General features: G+C 34.7%; 1 protein-coding gene across 4 annotated transcripts in view; it reads left to right on the top strand.

The window, feature by feature from the left end:
- Window positions 1-20,261, top strand: part of LOC150098782 (lymphoid-specific helicase-like) — a 310,277-nt gene that overhangs the window by 266,487 nt on the left and 23,529 nt on the right. For all 4 annotated transcript variants that reach the window (XM_090404891.1, XM_090404888.1, XM_090404889.1 and 1 more), the window contains one exon: window positions 12,790-13,026. In XM_090404891.1, coding sequence (XP_090261017.1) covers window positions 12,790-13,026 — 237 coding nt within the window. The remainder of the gene's footprint in view (window positions 1-12,789; window positions 13,027-20,261) is intronic.

Below are 20,261 nucleotides of genomic sequence, written 5' to 3'. Positions count from 1 at the left end.
AAGTTTGGTTTAACAAACTGGGAAACACCACAAAAAAAACGTGTTCTCACAGTGATAGGACACACTTACCTGTTGCAGATCTTTGCTGTTCCACACTTCCATCGAGATGTTACTACATTTTTGAACAAGATATTTCCTGGACGTTGGACACGCTTACTTTGACATGCTGCAGATCTTTGCTGTTCCACAGCAAAGATCTAGATATGACTCCATTGGACTTTTTTTGCATGGGGCTTTATTAAAGACTGTGTGTATCAGAAAAAAGTTCGAGATTTGGACAATTTGAAACTGCATATCATTGCAGCAGCTGCTCTGATAATGACTCAGATGGCGGAAAACACTTAGCAAGAGCTCAAGTATCGTTTTGACATCCATCATACTACAAAAGGATATAGAGCTTTACTAACCTTCATAAAAACTTGGTGAGTTATTCTGTATAATAACAAAAAATTATTTTAATAAACCTTATAGATGCTGAGATATATTGTATATTGATGTTAAGGTGGCAAATGTTGATCAAGTAGATATGGATCGTATTAATTTTTATTGTAATTTTGTTCTTTCTTTCTTTTTTTTTTTTTTTAAGTGTAGTGCTATCAAAATTTTTTTGTGTCAATTTTTAATAGTTATGTTTAAGAATTTAAGGGCTGTAATAAAAGTGAAAGACCCACCAACATGTCACCTCTGCACAAACAGGGAGCAGACAGTTCTGTACCACCTTTAGTCCATTCAGTCTTGTATTATCCCAGCTGACCTGCGCAATCATATTCCTACTGTACCCTCTGGATAGGTTCAGGGTCCCTGCACTGTTCAACATACCCAGAAAGCTGTCACCTGCACATGGGGGAGGAGGGGGGGGGGTAACAGAAACCTTGTTCTGCAAATCAAACAAAGCAACAACCACTTCAGCCCTCCAGTAAGAAAGGTAATTGTGTTTTGCGACGTGAAGAAATTCTGTACCACCTAGACCCTTTGCAATTGGGCTACCAGCCTCCTCTCTAGTTGTTTCCTGCATGTTATGGTTGATGGCTTCCTGTACTCAGATTTCTCTATCAGTGCTGGAGTCCCAGGACTCTTTCTCCTGCACATTTTCTCTCACTAACTTCATATTCTACCCATAGCCTTAATAATGACAGTGTGCCCTTTGGTTGGAAAGACGTAGGTTCAAATTCTGTATATTGTTAAGAAACTTTATAAAGGCTTCTCAGCTGAAGGTGAGTTAATCAGTGTCATACAGAGGTGGCAGTGTTTTCCATTGGAAACTTGTTTTTCATCTGACAAAACAGGCACACTAACACATGCAAAATAGGAAAGAAAAGTAAAGTAGTGCTTGTTGGAACTGATGATTTAAGTAGTAATAAATATAGTATGAGAGCGAGAGAGGATATTAAAGGCTTGATGGAAGAAGCGAGACATAAAAGTGAGAATGTTAAATAGTGAAAAGTAGAAAAAATGGGTGTGAGTTTGCTGGTAGGAAAATAAACTTGGATAAGTGAGATGGCCTATACTTGAATGGATTTGGTATCAGGTGCCTGAAAAAATTGTTTATTGGAGTAGACCTATTGCAGAGAGGTCAGGGAAACTACACTAGTTTTTATAAATTATTATTATTAAGACAGACCTTCAGGGAGTCAGGGACTCATTGAGAGCCATACTATACATGATGAATCTGCTGAAGGGCTGGACTACGCTTTTTGTTTGGGCATTTTGAGTGTGTCTAGGAATGGTAAAGAGAAAGTTACCCAACCAAACCAAGAAGACTGCAGATATAAGTATACAAAAAAAAAAAAAAAAAAAAAAGCAACAGACATTACTTGTTATTTCTGTACAGTAATGCCAGGAATATTAGAAAAAGTGATTGAATTTGTTTCTTTGGGGAATAAAAAAACTTTGCAGCCTAAAATTGTCGGCATTAGTGAAACCTGGCTCTCAGATTCAGATGTATTAGCTGGAATTAAATGTAAAGAGTATTTTTAGTCATGACAAAAAAGATAGGGAGTGGAGGGGGAATACTACTAATGATATCAGATGACTTAAGTCCAATTAGTGTAGAAACTCATGAAAGCAGCAATGGTAATAATGTCTTATTTAGCAGTGAGTTTAAGGCTATCTGACCTGAAATGGAGGCTAACAGGATGAACTATTGTGAACGATTTTTCACTTAGTATGCTATTAATTAAAGATGTCAAGAAATTATATTGTTGGTTTAATCCTTTATTCTTTAAGTATAAGCAAAGTTTGTACATATCTTTACTAACTGCGCTACTTGTATGTGTATAAAATGCTTCACATGGAAACTTGGCTTACACTTGGATAAAGGATTAAACTAAGAATATAATTTCTTAGCATCTTTAATTTATAGTATAACAAATCAGATCTTTAAAGGTACCTGTGGCATAACTATAAACAATAAAATTACTCAATAGCCACAGTAGTAAACTTTGATGAAAGCACAGGTATAAAGTACATAAGTGCAGTTTGTTGTTTATATTATAACTAAGCAAAAAAAACTTTCACCATCTATCTCTGATTCAGAGTAATTTAATAATAAAGTGATACTTGTATATGGGAATATATGACCTCTGCGTTACTTCAACTTTGTTATCCCTTCTGGATCTGGCTCCCACTGATGACATGTTTGGGGTTTTTGTGCTTCCTGAGAGTAGAGAGGTTCTACTGTGTGGGAGGTTTTTGCCTGCCACTGATGAGTTTCCTGTTCAGGAGTGAATCAGGTCAGGTGGTGAGTTTAGTGATGATCCTTTAGGGTCACTCTGTGAGATTAGAGTGATTTTGTATATCACTCACAGTTTCTGGAGGGGATATCCCTGTACTTTAATACCTCGATAAAGGTCAAAACCATTCTGGGTAGTTCTTGCTTTCTGGCTAGTCACCGAAAAGAATGGTAGGCCCAATCACTCTGGCAGTTTGTCTGTCTATCTGTCTCTTTGGCAAGGCTTGGTGTAGTGGCAGATTTGCACTTGATTGTGCTGGGCTGAGGTCAGCTTGTTGTCAGGCAAAGGTTGACATATTCCAGAGAGTGATCCTTTTGGTCACTGACGAGTTTGCAGATACTGACAGTGGCCTTTTAAAGGTCACCCATTCTGAGTTTTTGGAAGTTGGCCCATTTGAACATGTTATCCCAGGTAGAACCCAGTCCGGATAGTGGCCTTCTCATAATGCATAGCATTATGGGATACTAAGGCAATTAATGTGATGTCATTAGCCTCTATATAGAAATAGCCTGTTGCAAAGATACTTCTTCATGTGCAAACTTTGTTTGCTTATGCTTTGACAAAGGATTAAACCAAGAATATAATTTCTTGGTTTAATCTTTAATTTATAGGATGAACTATATGGTAGGGTGTTGCTATAGACTTGGCATTTCAGTTGCTGGGGATTAAGACATGCTTTGCCAAATTACTATGATGAGTTCTAAATTAGTAATTGTTATGGGTGACTTAAATTGTCAGAACACCGATTGGATAGCAGAGAAAACTTGTGGTAAGAATGAAGAAGAATTTACTGAGCTTTGCTAGATAGTTTTCTCAAGCAGCATGTGAAAGCAACTTCAGGCATAGTGTTAGATTTGATCATAGCATCAGAAGGTGTCTCTGTTAAGAATAAGACTGTTTTGTTACCAGTTGGTGACAGTGATCATGCTGTACTATCCTGGTAAGTAGCTAACTATTTGGATGTTCCAATTAGGACAGATTGCATGCTGAACTAAAAAGCTAAAATTATGTCAAACTCAGGAGAATACTATCTTTAGTTCAATGGTATCAGTTATGGAATGGGAAACTTTGAAAAGATGTTTAAATGACGCACAGTATCTGAATGTGTCCCTAGAGTTCAAAGAACAAATAGGGAGTGAAATGGATGTGCAACCTTATTAAGAAAGATTCTATCTTCTTATCTCATTGGGAAAATAAGAGTGCAACTTGTTTTGAAACATATAAAGTGCATGCCAGAAGAAGTCCGGATATTGTGTGGAAAGCTAAATCGAACTATGAAAAGGAAAGGAATTGGAAATAAAAATAGGAATTGGAACTGCAAATAACTTAAGTGAAAACAGATGGTACTATTTTGTCAGAAGCTGATGAGATTCTTCAAATAACGAATGCTCACTTTTACAAGATCTGTCATTGTGGTATATGCAACATGTTACACAATGCTACCACCACCACACTGAATGAATAGATAGAGATGCATAAAAAATGTGTTCAGTAGCTGTTGTATAACCTGGAAAGATTTAGCAGTAGGGCCAGATAGGATATTAGCACTTGCTAAATGAATATTCAGCTGAAATGGCTTGGCCCTTGACATGTTTGTATAACTTGAGTGCTCGGGAAAGATCCCACAAGAATGGAAAGAATAGTTTCTGCTTTATTTCTCTTCTGTGGATATTTTCATGGATACTTTTTTTGCTGAACTAGCCACCATCATTCCTCTACTTTCATCTAAAATTGTGACTAGTTGGTTTGATTTATAATCAAAGCAACTGAGGATATGAGGCCAGTGTACTATGTCAGTAAATTGCATATATTCTTCTGGCTGGTTTGTAAATTGTAGGTATTGTTTGGCTGGTTGTTTGTTTTGCAGGAGGAAAAACCTGCAACCTCCATTGTGTCTGCCATTGATGCATTCTTAGCAAGCTACCCTCTTATTATATCCCTCCTATCCTTTATGATTGGATTGTCAGTTGCATGTCAAGGGTGGATGTCTTCAACTCTCCAGATTTCTTTATCAGTGCTGGAGTAGCCTAGGATCCTGTACTTACCCACACTCATATACGTCTATGACCTTCCTCCCTCCCTCTCTCTCTCTCCCTCCCGCTTGAACATTATAATTTACAGTTTTGTGTATGACAGTACTCCCTATCCCTCTTCTTCATTCGAGAAATCCTGTAGTATTTAAATGATTGAAGCTTCAAGATCTTTCATAAGCAAAGTCTTAAACACTGATCTCCTCACTATTCTCAGATTTCAATACCATCAGAACACCATCTTACTTTTGTAATGTTCCTAGCTTCATTCACGATGATTGTATGCAGGAGACAGTGCATATAATAGGTGATCTTTCTCTCTTTCCAGTAACTTCTCATAGGCACTCTGTTTCTATGTTATGCTTTTTTTTTAATAGGTATTTTCTTGGATGTTACTGTATTGAACTGTCCTCTACCATTCATCCAATTTTCTCTAATCACGTAAGAACATGAGCAGTCACTGACCAACATCTGCACACATTCCATCTCCGAACATATTGAATCAGCCTCTCATCTTCTTTTAGTTCATTTACCCCTGTTCTTTGGAACAGCCTGCCCCATACTGTTTTTCCTAATGAACACATCTTCAACCTTTTCAAGGAATACTTTCTTTCTCATTAACTGCTTGTTTGCATATGCAGCACTATTATGTCATAGGTCTTATTGACCTCTCATGGAGTCAATATAAAACAATAATAATTATTCCTTAGAATTAGCAAACATCTAGATTTAAAAAAAAAAAAAAAAAACATTTATTAACAGTAACTTTTAGAAAAGAACATATGGGCTGTAACTTTTAGATCACTGCACTGAATTTTTTCTTTTTTGATATCTGACCAACATAGAAGGCTGCAATACCTATAGCATATGAGTGCCATGTGTGGGCAGGTGGGTATGAAGAAAGAAGGAATCTATTGTCATTTTTTTAACAGCTCATGGTGTTGTTTTCGTTGGTGAAAGTGCAGATATTACTGTGTGTCATACCAACAAATGGGCAGATGAAATTTTATTATTTATATCAAAGATATTAAAAAAAATTGGATAAGATTATTATTGTGAAAATAATTTCATAATAGTGTTGTGAAATAACATAATGAAGCCATAAATAGGCTTTTTTTTTTTCACGTCACTCTACCTATTACAAATATTTCCCATCATGAAATTAATTTATCTTTATCAGCTGTGTAAAATTCCATTCTCAAACTTGGTAGCTAACAGTACACTTTTTGAATAGCTTGACTTATATGTCCAAATGTCTTCCAGAAAGATGATGCTGTAATGATTCATACAAATGGAAATCAGAAGAGGCCAAGTCAAGGCTGTAGGGACAGTGCTCCAAAACCTTCTAGTTGTGTCATACAACAACAAACCCCTGGACATTTGTGTCGGAGTGCTAACTTAGTTTCTCTATTGTTTGGTATTTAGCATATATGCATTGGTCATGAACCTACATTCCATGAAGCAAATCAAAAGAATGCTTGATGATTTCAGAAGAAACTTCTGATGATTTTTTCTTTAGCCAGCATGGTTTGGAATTTTGAACTACATGAGATCAAAGGTAAAGGTACTTCCAAGTAATTGAATCCTTTTTTTTGTTTCCAGGCTATGATTTATGTTTTTGTCTGTTAATACATTCCTGTTCAAAAACTAGTCATGTTTGTTACGATAACCAGGCATCAACTAAAGACACATCCCAATGTGTATTGTCTTATGCAGTCCCATTAACTATTTTCTTAATAGTGCAACTTGTGGAGTATTCATAACTATAAATTTATGTGTGTGCCACAGTAAAAATTAACTTTTTAATAATATGTGCCATGTTCTTGTAACTTGTCTTACCATGGTCAAACAGGAAGATCTATAAATAAATGCATTTCTGAACATCAAAGATCACATCTGTCTTATCAAACCTTCACAAATCTGGCCTTGCACAAAATAGAGTTGCAAATGCTAACCACAGGATCCAGTAGCAAAACATCAAGCTACTACATAGATCCAACATATAGATAGACTTATATGTTGGTTACACATGACTAAATTTTTCAGGAAATGACAACGTATACTAAAATATTCATTAAAAAAAACTTTAATCAGTACCTTCCTATATTTCGGCAATGTTACATTGCCATCTTCTGGGGAACATAAAACTATGATATGTGCATGCAGGCACTAACAACGAGCAAATGAAGCTGAAGAAGGCAACTGAAGTTGGTCCTTGAGTCCTAAAAGTATCCCCTAGCAGCTAAAATGTCTTGGCTGTTGGGCTGATGTTCTTAGGATGCAAACTTCCCAAATTTGGGGCAGTCTCATGCATCCAAATTTGTTGAGGTTTGGGAAGTTTTTTATAGCTGAGGCTGATTCCAGGAATAATCTTTCATATTTATATTTGGTGTGGTGTGGTAAAGTGGCTTTCTTCCAGCATATTCTGTGATGGGTATCTAGTGCATGGTCAGCAAGTCCTGCGTGGTTGTATTAGTGACAGATGTAGTCTTTGTGTTCAGATATTCTGATATTAACTGTCCTGCCTGCTTGGCCATAGTAAGACAGTTTACAACTGCAAGGGACCTGGTATACTACAGGTAGGTCTAGGGGAAGTGGATGGTCTTTAGTGGAGAGGATAAGGGATGCCAATTTCTTATATGGTTTGTAACAGGTAGTCAAGTCATATTTTTTTAGGATTTTTGTTAGCTTTTCAGACTTTTTTATCTTCAAAAGATAAAATTCCATCTCTACTGCTGCCTGGAGAGTATTCAGTCACATGCAACCGCAAGTTATTCTACTTTGGACAAACAGGCCAATTTCTTTCTTTATGCCTTTCTGAACATCATTCCTACATTACCTCCAAGAAAGGAAAAAAAAAAAATCAGGTCTAGCAGAACATGGGATTACTAATACCAGTCACAGATTCCTTCGGAATGATGCCAAATCACTACATTGTTGGTCCATAAATATGAGCATCTCTTTAAAATAAGCTCTGAATTACTTCAGCATTGTCCAAATCTCAACCTTAATGATGGGCTCTCCCTTCCAAGAATCTGGGAAATTATTATTAAGAACTATACTGTTTTATTACATGTGCACATATTCTTTGATGTTTTTTTTTTTTAATTACACAGTTGCACACTTCAATTAAACCTAATAGTATCAATTTGACTAATGCTATTAAGTATCTGACTGTCTTGTGACTCCATATAAGAAGAGATTCCCTTATAACTAATTAATAACGGAAACACGTTAATTTAATTCTTGTTATTTTTGGCTATGTTTCATAGCCATTAACAGTGCAATTTTAGAAAAACAATCACAAAAAAGAGAACATCTATTCAATTGAAAGCACATGATATCATATACACTATTGGCTGCAAGAGAATAGCTCCTGCTGTATTAATAGATATCCAAAAATAATTTACAATACAATAAATTAGCTAATAAAATATTTTTAAATATAAAATTAATTACAATTTACAGAACACGTGAATGATGAGTATTAGTTAGTATAACTTCCCAAAATTTAGAAAGTTTAATGCAGGTCATTTTTGTTAAAGTTTGGATTGTGGATGTATGCTTTACAGCTTTCTCTGTAGTCTTTCCAGAAGAAAATAACTTTTATGTAATATTTTGGTCTTGTTCCAAAGAATTCTGTGTTTTGTAGAAATGCGTGACTTGCTAAACTGGATTTATTGGTTCTTTAAGCGAAATATATTTTCTTGATGTTCTTCCAAATGAATTTCTGCAGAACGACCAATGTGTCCATACTAACATAAGCTGCAAGAGCAGGAGATTCTATAAACTCCAGAACAAGAAAGAGGAGGATATTGACTTTAGGAGAGATAAGGAAGGTGATAAGTTTACAACGTGAAAGGAAAGAGACTTGTAAGTCAATCTGTTGAAGTTGTCTTGCTATTTTTTCTGAAATTCCTTTAACATATCGAATACAAATTCTGGTAACTTCTCCTTGAGACAGGTTAAGACAACTATAATTGTTTATTATTTTCTCAATAGTTTTCATATTATGATTATTAGAGACAAAATCAGCTCTGGTAATAGACAGTTCTTTGTTTAGAAGAGAATCTGTATAAAATATTTTACCAGCTTTGTCTACTAGAGATTTGACTACAAATGTAACTCACATCATTACAAATGTAATGATGTGATAACTCACATCATTACAAATGTAATGATGTGAGTTAGAAGCAGTGTATTTAACAATATGATTTGGTTTTCTATAGTAAAGTTAGAAAATGCAGATTCCCATTTGGTTGACGTAGAATAAGAACATCCAAAAAAGGAAGAAAATTATTATCTTCTACTTCTGAGGTAAATTTAATTCTTGGATTTATTGAATTAATTTTTTTAAGAAATTCACGAAGACTAGACAAGGTTCCATACAGCAAAAGCATCAACATATCTGTACCAAATCAAGGATTTAGGTGAAAAAACATCCAGAATATGATGTTTGAAATGTTCCATAAAGTAATTAGCTAAAGTTGGAGAAATGGGAGACCCCTCCATGACTGTTCCTTCTATCTGTCTATACAGTTTGTTCTGGCAGTTTAAATATTCTGAATTAATGATGAAGCCAAATAATTTTACACTGTTAGGAAGAAAGTCATTGCGAAATAATTCAATTGTATATGTCAAAGAGATATTTGTGAAGAGTGAGACTGCAATGGAGAGATTCCATTCTCCATATACCTTCATTGTTGTTTAATTTTTTAATTCCCAACTGTACATTGATGATGATCCACAATACATGAATTGAAATATTTACTGTGTAACTTATACAGTTTGGTAGTTTACAGTCTCACCATCTAATTATATCCCTGTGTGAGTTTCTCTCAGCATCAATCACCACCTTCACACTGCCATTCTCACTCAAATGCAGACCATCTTCAGCAAATAGCTTTCTCATCATCATCATCATCAAATTCCTGACATGTACCCTCAAGGGATGTACAGGATATGATAGAACTACATGAAAAATTTACATCATTACTAACTTCCTATTTACAATTTTCCTCCAAATCAGTCTGTTACTTGTCAAGACTCCAATATTATCAGATCTTATATTTCTATCGTCTAAGGCACTTTGTACTGTATCAATCCACCTATATCTTAGTCTTCCTCTGGATCGTTTTCCTGCCAACTTGGCAGAGAACACTTGTTTTGCTAATCTTTCCTCGCCCATTCTGTTTAAGTGACCATACCACCTGAGATTAGCTCTGCTAACGCATTCCTGGATGCTGATAATGTCAAGTTCTTTCCTAATATCCTTTTTTAATATGATATTGCCATTGATGCCATCTGTTCATACCTCTAATCTTTCTGCAGAATTAGAGGTATGAACAGATGGCATCAATGGCAATATCAGGACCTCAGGACTCTCATATCTGTGGTCTCTAGTCTTTGGTGAAGTGTTTTACTTCTGACCCAGCTCTCAGATCCATAAGTTAAAACTGGTTTCAACACTGTCTTGTATACAGTTAATTTAGTGTTCTGACTAATTTCTCTCTTATTCTATGCTTTGTTGATTCTGTTGTCTATTTCCATATTTAATTTACCATCTTCAGTAAAAATTATGCCTAAGTAGCTGAAATGTTTTACTTGTTCCACAGGTTCCCTGTTCACAACACAGTTGACATTTTCAACAATTCTACCTATTTTCATTGTCTTTGTCTTTTTAATCCTAACCTTCATACCATATCTGTTACAACAGTTATTCAATTTAGTCAGGGAATCTTGCAAACTTGTAGCAGATTTATTTAGAAATATAACATCGTTTGCATAAAGCAAAGAGCTGACATTAAAATCTCCAATTCTGATATCATGTTTAATACCACTTTCTTTCATACGATCCATATAGATAATGAATAACAGAGGGGATAATGTACTTCCTTCAATTCTTACTGCTGACTTACAACTCAAATAAAGACTAAGTATTGCTTGATATAATGCCCCATTGACACCATATAACTGTAGCGTATTGAATAGCTTCTCTCTTGACACCTTGTCATATGCCTTTTCCAGATTGATAAAACGTAAATACAGATCTTTGTTATATTCCCATGCTTTCTCAACTATTTGTCGTAAAGTGAAGATCTGATTCTGACAACCTCTATTTGGCCTGAATCCAGCTTGTTCTTCACCAAGCTTTTCTTCCACAATTCTTCTCAACCGTTTCTCGAGTATACTTGCATAGATCTTGCCAGAACACTCAGTAGGGAAATACTTCTGTAATTCTCACATTCAGTTTTATTTCCCTTTTTATATATGGGTACTATTAGAGCTCTACTCCAATCATTGGGAATTCGTCCCTCTGTCCAGGCTTTCTGAACTATGCAGTGCAGGCACTGTAAGACTTTTATACCACCATACTTCAGCATTTCTGGTCGAATATCATCCAATCCTGCTGCCTTTCCACATTTCAAGCCTTCGATGGCTTTTTCAACTTCAAGCATGGATATTTATTCCTGAATATATGCCTGTTGAGTGTTTTTTACCATTGTGCTCTTACTGCTTGTTTCATTTAGCAATTTTTTGAAGTAATTACTCCATGCTTGAAGGATATCTTTTTCTCCTGTTTTCATGTCACCTTTATCATCTCTAACTCCTTTTACAGCACTCTTTCCTCCATTTCTAAGCTTCTTCAAAAATCTTCAGAATATCTTACCACCTTCTTAATATTTATTTTCGGTGTTCTTGCCAAAGTCCTCCTATGACTTTTGTTTAGCTAGTTTTACACAGTGTTTAGCTTTCTTACATTTGTCTCTGTATTCTCTAAGAGCAAAAACTGACTTATTTGCCAGGAACTTTTGATATGATTTCTTCTTCTTTTCCTTCACTGCCTCTTTAACTTCCTGTGTCCACCATGGAGTTCTGATTTTTCTATCCTTGCAGACAACCTCACCACATGCCTCTCTGGCTGAATCAATCAGGGTTTTCTTCAAGGCTTGCCACTGAATCTCCAAAGTTTGGTTCCTGTTCTCAAACTCTTTCATTTTTTCTTCAATAATCTCTGTGTATTTTAGTCTACAGTTCACATCTGAGAGCTGCTCAACTTTTATTCGCTTTAAAACTTTCTTACATGTTATTCATTTCAATATGAAATTCAGTTTTATCCTGCTCAAGACTAAATAGTGATCGCTTCCAATTTCAAATCCTCTGTACACTCTGGTGTCCTGCACCAGGGAGAAAACATCATTATCAACAATAACATAGTGAATGAGACTTTTCTTATTCCTTGCCTCTTCTCTCCATGTGAATTTGTGCACATTTTTATGTTGGAACATGGTGTTATTAATAATCAGTCCATGTCCTGTGCAGAAATCCAACAGGTATTTGCCATTATTATTAGCTTTGCTCTTTTCTCCAAATTTTCTCAAAATATTTTTGTATGTCTGACAATCATTTCCGACTCTGCTATTTAGATCCCCAACAAGGACCAATTTTTCATTGTGTCAGTTGCTTTTTCTAAAGCATCAAAAAATTTCTCCACTTCTACCTTAATAGAACCTTCTGTGGGACCATAGGCACAAATAAGTCTCATTGTCCAATTCTCCATTCTGATATTTGCCCACATCACTCTACGTGATATTGCTTGTCAATCAAGAAGATTAGCCTCTTATTTTGTGTTGATTACTATGGCTATGCCTCCTTTTCCTTGATTGTCGTTTCCTGAATATAACATTTTGTATTTATTGCTCAGAAAGATCTCACCAGTTTTTGTCTTTTTTTGTTTCAGTCACCCCTTTTATTCAATATCGCTAACAACACTATGCTGTATCATTCACACTCTCTAAATAATTTGTTCTACCCAACACAGTTAATTTCTCTGCACTTTCTCTCCTTTTCACTCACTCATTTATCATATTGTATCTCTTCCCATACACACCTTCTTTGTCTAAACATCCTCATTAATTTTCACATAATTTTCATTACCAATTAGAAACCTATTACAAATAAGCAATTTGTTATAAATTGACCTAGTAATCGTGAACTGTTTGACTAGATTCTTTGTACTTTGACAGGTGCTGATTTTCTCACAGATGGTTTCAGTTTTAGATATATTACAAGACTACTGTGTGAGGAAGAAATTTAAGTATAGCATTCTTGATGGACGTATGAAAATAACAGAGAGAGAAATTCAAATTCAGTCATTCAATACAGATCCTGATGTATTTATCTTTCTTATTAGTTGCAGAGCAGGTAATTTAGGTATTAACCTTACAGCTGCCGATACTGTTATCATTTATGATCCTGACTGGGTAAATATGATTTTCTTATTTCATTACCAACTTAACTATATATAATTTAGTGTATATTTAGAAATGTGTTGTTTGAAAAGAGAACTGCCTATGACCTATTGTCCCAAATTCCCACTCCTTGCAGCTCTCTGTTTCTAATAACACATGGTTACTGAGTGAATAGTGAAAACAAGGTTTGGGTCTTCACCAACCAAAATGTTTTCTGTATTAGCTGAAAGTTTTGTGTGTTCTAGTAGTAGTACAGAATCAAAAAAAAAGCAAGGATGTCATCTACATCAATGGACTAGGATGAAGAAAAGTAAGTCTGCTAGTAGAACAGTTATGGGAGTGTTAATAGCATAGTGGCATCAACAGAAACAAAATAAAGTCAGCAGAAAAGTTGTGTGAATAGCACATAGACATTATAATGCTGTTTCAACGATCTAAGATATTTCACAACCACTCCTGAAGCTGCCTTCTGAAAACAGAGGCTTGACTCAGTATGAGTGAGCCAGCCAATCAAAAGTGCAAGCATATTTTTTCCTTCACTGTATTGTGAAATGTATGTATTCCAGGAGCATTGTATATGCATGTGAGTTCTGCGTACACAGTAAAAGTGGTCATCAAAACGTGAAATGTTACAAAAGAATTTCCAGAAGTAATGTCGTCACCTTGGCCATAGAAAGTAAAAAAGTCCAGTCTTGGAGGCAATGCTTAATTGCCTTGTCAGGAATGGGGCATCTCATGCTTCAGAAATTTTTTCCATAAGCCTAGAACAGTGTTTATCAAACATTCAGATATCCGTGTACCCCTTCTTAAATCTTCATTATTACCAAGTACCCCTTATCAAAATAATAATAATAAATAAATAAATTTTATTTGAATTTATATGTTCATGTAAACAAAAAATATGATTAATTAATTAATAATTCTTAATCAAGTAATTCATATCATACAAAGATTTTTCATCTTCTTCCTAGTTGAATGAAACTGATAAGGTGTGTCAGATGACACACCCTTATCAGTTTCATTTGATCCCCTCATGTTGGAGGCTTAATGGATTTTTTACAACACTCAAAAAGGATTAAAATAGAATTTAATACTTCCTATATTTTGTCCTAGTCACTAGGACATCTACGGGGATTACAAAAACAACTAATGTAACATGCACACAAATATCATACAATACTAAGCCCAACCACGTGGGTGACACTAAAGTCCTATCTAGGTGGAGTGCCCTCTAAGGGCAGTAATAGGTGGCCTGGAATGTAAGGTGGGACCTCTGGTGATGAGCATTTCCCAAATCTTCGGAAGCTTAATGCAATCGTATTTATTAAGATTTGGTTGGTTTCTGAGAGCTACTGCTGCCTCTAAGAAAAGTCTCTCTTTCTTGAATTTGCTGTGGTGGAGCATGGTGGTTTTCTTTCACGATACCCTTTAGTGTCACCCACGTGGTTGGGCTTAGTATTGTATGATATTTGTGTGAATGTTACATTAGTTTTTTTTTTGTAATCCCCGTAGATGTCCTAGTAATTAGGACAAAATATAGGAAGTATCGAATTCTATTTTAATCCTTTTTGAGTGTTGTAAAAAATCCATTAAGCCTCCAACATGATGTCTTCACAGCACTTAAGCCTCTACACACGAATTCATTTGATCCAGATACAGTATCAACATTTTCGTGTTGCTTACAGCTACTTGTATTTGCTATATTGCTCTCTTTTGTGCGTTTTATAAATCACTTTAACCAAGAATTTGAAAGCTAAAAAAATACCATATTTACTCGAATATCGCACTTTTTTCCCAAAATTAAAGCTAAAAAATCTTGGTGCGAGATATATGCGGGGATTCTTGGAAATCTCTGGAAACTAAAGTTTTCAGAGAAAAAACTGAAAATGGTGTGACTTACCAAGAATCTCCTATTCGCTATTGCTACTTATGGCATCGAGAACAGTTTCCTTGTGTGCATTGTCAAAGTCATCTACCCAAATAGCTTCATCTTCTTTCCCATTATTTCAAGCAAAAATTTCCAGTAATTTATAAGACTTGAGATAATGAGCAATCCTTCACAAATGACTAATGAGAAGTAAAAGCAGAGCACGAAACAGACAGCAATGGTAGGCCAGTAGAGATAGAGCAGCTATGAAGAAGAACATATGATTGGTGCAGTATTAACGAAAGATCACATGAACCAAAGACAAAGTCAAGCCAACAGTTGAATTGAAATGCTAATTCTCTTCAATCGAATTCCATAATATCTGAAACACATTCACTATATATTTCTTAGTTTTTAACACATTCACAACGGAGTGGTGTCAAGCAAAACCATATGTTGCTGGTGCAACATATCGTTTCGCTTGAGTCTATACAGCAGTTTCTATTGGAGGGGAGATGTGATTCATTAGTTAGTGCCATTTTTATCCCAGTTGTCCCTAATTGCACAATTTGTTGAGAAATATATTACACAGACTGCAAATGTCCCTGTACCTTATTCAGTGATACAATAAAACTACTTGTTTTTCTTGTGTCTTCAGTATAGTGACGCTGTTGGGGAGGACGTGTTGTCTACTGCAGGAAGCGAGTTACTATCGCCACAACGTTCACGTCCTGGCGATAGTAACTCGCAATTTGAGTAGGAGAATTCATACATAATATAATTTATTGAGAAATATATATACATTTAAAATAATTCTTTTTTTCTTAATAATGATTCCAGGCTTAATGATGCATAGCCGAAATTGCCACGTACCATGTTAATGAACATCGGTATTATATCGAATGCATGAAACCTCAAAAGTCTGGTCTGGCACAACATAGTATTGACACTAAACACAATATCCAGTGGGATGAAGCTCTTCTTCTCCATAGATGCAAGTTTAAATGTGAACGTCTTTTCAAAGAAAATTGTGAAGCCCTTTTACATCGGCCAAATCTGAATCAGAATGATTGTCTCTCTCTCCCCCAAAAGTTTGGGAGATTCTTGTCTTATGTAACCATCAAAAAAATAGTTTTTAAGAATAATTTTAATAATATTTATTAATATTTATTTCTAGCACGTGATAACAATTTTAATTAGTAATCCACCAACTGTTATGTACTTCGTATTCCATTCCTTTGAATTGCTTGTTGTCTACCCTGATGATGTACTGTTAATTTCAGTACTAAATATCTATACTTTTATCTCATTAGAACTGATTACTGTGGTTATTGTGTAATTTATTATTCATTAACAGGACTAGTTAAAACTCATTAACCAAATTTGAAGTTTAACTACTGCTTTATTATGCTTTTTCACATACTCCCTATTCCTCAACCTATTGTTAAGAAGAGTGATAACTCTTTACCATCAAATTACCATCTGTTCTCTCTCACTTAAATCCTTCTTAAGATAGTGGAGAAATTCATTAATATTCAGCCATCACCTGAAAAGTTCTTATGTAATAAATTATTGCAAGTATGGATTCTGCTACTGTTGATCCTCGAGGATATCGTTGCTTCAGTCACTTACCTACCTTTGGAAAGATGATATGGAAAAGTTTGGAGAAAGTCAAGCACTTAGTGATTATTTTGATGTAATTACTCTTTATATTTTTAAAGCATTTGTTTGAGTTTGGACAAAGCATATCTAATCTTCCCCATTTCATAGTCTGTCATTGGCCATTAGATTTCTAGCTTTCTCTCTGCCTTTTTCTCTCTCTCTCTCTCTCTCTGTGATTGTGTAGTACATGAAGTGTTATACAACACAAATGTTTATCTTTGGTCTTTGCAAGCAGTGCCAGGGCAACACAAAACTGTTCTTTCACCTACTCCCTTCCTTTTTGTATACATTATGAGCATCATTCCCCCAGTTGACTGCATATCCAATCTACAGCCCTGCTGATGACAGTACATCATACTCCTGTTTCTTATGTGGCACAAATTCAGTGGGAAGGGGGTCGATGATTGTCTTGATAATTTTGATGCTGACAATCTTGTATTTTTTTCCTAAAAGAGTGACACTGGGAGCAAAGATTCTTTCCTTTGATTGTACCCAAATTTCTAGACAAGATGAGATTTCTCTTTCAATAACTTGAATTTCCACTGAGTGTGAGATCACCTACCCTGCTTGTTGGAGATCTAAAAAATAGTTCCACATTTATTTAACCTTATCCCGCCATGTTACTAATACAGTATGCTATAGTCACATTATATTAGTAACCTTTCATGAATGGTTATGTTAATATATATATATATATATATATATATAGCTCCTTGATAATTTTCTAAAGTATCCCCTGAAATATTTTATTCTGTATAAATTTATTCTGCATTAAATACCTGCACAAATACAAAGTAATTGAATAATCTGCTTTAAATTCCATATAAAACTTTCTCTTTTTGTGTGTTATCATGTGCAAGTTGGAAAACATTGATTCGTTTGTTGGTCTTGGTACAAATCACAAAAATTAATTTTTTTTGTACTAGTTTTAACATGGTCTCATACATTACTGTAGAGAGAAAATTCTTATAATTGGCAGTATGCACTGAAATGCAAGAAATGCTCCTGAAAAATTTTGAAGTATTTTTTTAATGATTCTGTTGTGTCAAAAATATCTACTTGATTTATAGTGTTATCATCATCAGTTTTCTGAAATGTACCATCAAGTGGTGTTCAGGTTACTATTACAGTACTACATGATTACTTTTACATTATTATTAATCTCCTATCAACAATTTTCTTCAAAATTAGTCTGTTACTTGTCAACATTCCAATATTGTCATATCTAACATTTCGTGCTTCTAAGGCACATCTGACTGAATCAATTCACCTAGATCTTGGTCTTCCTCTGGGTCTGTTTCCTGCCATCTTGGCATCAAACACCTGTTTTGCTAACCTTTCCTCACCTATTCTATATAAGTGGCTATACCAGCTTACATTAGCTCTGCTGACACATTCTTGAATGCTAACAGTGTTAGATTCCTTTCTAATATCTTCATTTTTAATATGATTCTGCCATTGGTTCACTCTCCTAATTTTCCTCAGAACCCTCATATCAGTGGTGTTTGATCAAGTGCTTAATTTCTAAAGCAACTCTCAGATCCATAACTTAAAACTGGTTTGAATAATGTCTTGTATACTGCTAGTATAGTGTTTTGGCTAAATTCTCTCTTATTCCATATACATTTATTCAGCTGCTTACCACTATACCAAGCTGTGCTTGTTTTGTTGTCTATTTAATTCTTCACTAAAAACTGTGCTGAAATAACTGAAATGTTTTACTTCTTTTTATAGGCTATCGATTCAGAATGCAGCTAAAGTTTTCTATGTTCCTGCCTATTTTTATAGTTTTGATCTTTTTATTGCTGATTTTCATGCTAAATTTGTTACAGCTGTTATGCAATTAGTAGAACCCTGGAGACTTACACTGAATGTATTTAGGTGTACAACATTGTCTGCATAAGGCAAAGAGCCAAGTTTGACTTCTCCAACTTTAATATCAGGCTTAATACCACTTTCTTTCATAATGTGTATCTTTGTCTTACCCCTGATTTTACATCAGGGGTAAGACAAAGATACACATTCTTGCTGTATTTCTTTCAATTCTAACTGCTTACTAACAACTTAAATATAGACTGTCTTTCTGTATATTCTTTTACTCCATATAATTGTAGTGTTTTGGAGAGTTTTCCTCTGGGTACCTTGTCATATGCCTTTTCCAGATAAATCTACAAAACTTAAGTACAGATCCTTGTTATATTCCCATGATTTCTCAACTATTTCTTGTAAACTGAAAATCTCATCTTGACAACCTCTTTTTGGTCTGAATCCAGCTTGTTCTTCTTCTTCTAGTTTCTCATCAATAATCTTTCTCAATCTCTTTTCAACTATTCTTTCATAAATGTTACTGGAACACTTAGTAGAGAAATTCCTCTTTAATTCTCACATTCAGCTTTATTCCCTTTTTAATAGATGGAAGCTATAATAGCTCTACTCTAGTCATCTGGAATTCAACCTTCTAACCAGGCTCTGTGAATTATGCAGTGTAGCCAGTGCAAAACTTTTAAACCTTCATACTTTAGCATTTCTGGTCAGGTATCATCTACTACTGCTGCCTTTTCCTTTTCAAGTTTTTGACAACTTTTTCTACCTCAAGTATTGATATGTACTTCTCTTTGCATTCCTCTTGAAAATATTCTGGTATGGTTCTGTCACTGCTCAGTTCATTTAGTAGTCTTTCAAAGTAATTACTTTAGACATCTAGGGTATCCTTATCTTCAGTTTTCCTGTCACCTTTATAATCTTTGTTTCCTTTTACAGTACTCTTTCTTGCATTTCTAAGCTTCTTCAATAGTCTCGAGAACATTTTGCCACCTTTCTGGTATTTATTTTTCATGCTCTTACGAAAGTCTTCCCATGAATTTTGTTTAGCTGCCTTTAACTTAGCTTAGCTCTCTTACATTTTTCTCCGTATTCTTTTAGCAAATAAATTGGCAGATGTCCTAAGATATCTACCAATTTATTTGCTAGGAACATTTGGTATGCTATATTCTTTTCCAGAACTACTTCTTTAACTTCTTGTGGCCACCATGATATTCTTATTTTTGTATCTTTGCAGACAACTTCACCACATACCTCACTAGCTGAGTCATTGACTCCTTTAGAATTTGCCAGTGAGACTCCAAGGTTTGGTTGATATCAAACAGATTGTTTTCAATCTGTTTGATATCAACTAAGTGATATATAAACATATTACTTATCACATAGTTGAATTCCAAGTTGGAAACAACTTGAAGAAGCTTACAATGTAAGTCAGCAATTTTTTCTAGGGGGACATCAGAAATTTCCTTTGAGATCAGTCATTGAACTGAGTATAGGATTTACCATATTATTCTTTTAAGATCAAAGTCAGTGTTATGGAATTCCATATACACCAGTATGTAGTACAGTCAGTTCTTATTGTAGAGAACTTGAAGGAGCCAAAAGAATAGTTTTTTTATAGCAGAGTTTTGCTATTATGAAATTTTTTTGGGATATTGGGTTCGAGGATATCTGGTAAAAAGTGCTGCTAGAATGCTTCTGAAAGATCTGTGATTTTTGTTGATTTATTAAGTGTTTTCTTAAATTGTATATTATATTATTGTAGTTTTTAGTGTAATTATTGTACTACGCCATTTTAGAACATAATTGCAGAAATTATATAAATGGATATTAGATCCAGCATTATTTCAAAGCCAAATGTAGAAACTATGAAAGTTTCATAAAAATAAGTTGATCA

This window comes from Typopeltis vanoorti, chromosome 15 (genome assembly GCF_054136105.1).
Source record: "Typopeltis vanoorti isolate ZY-2024b chromosome 15, IOZ_Tvanoo_1.0, whole genome shotgun sequence".
In the NCBI taxonomy this organism is placed as follows: domain Eukaryota; kingdom Metazoa; phylum Arthropoda; class Arachnida; order Uropygi; family Thelyphonidae; genus Typopeltis; species Typopeltis vanoorti.
Note: the sequence above shows the minus strand (reverse complement) of the source record. Positions and strands in the feature narration are given on the sequence as shown.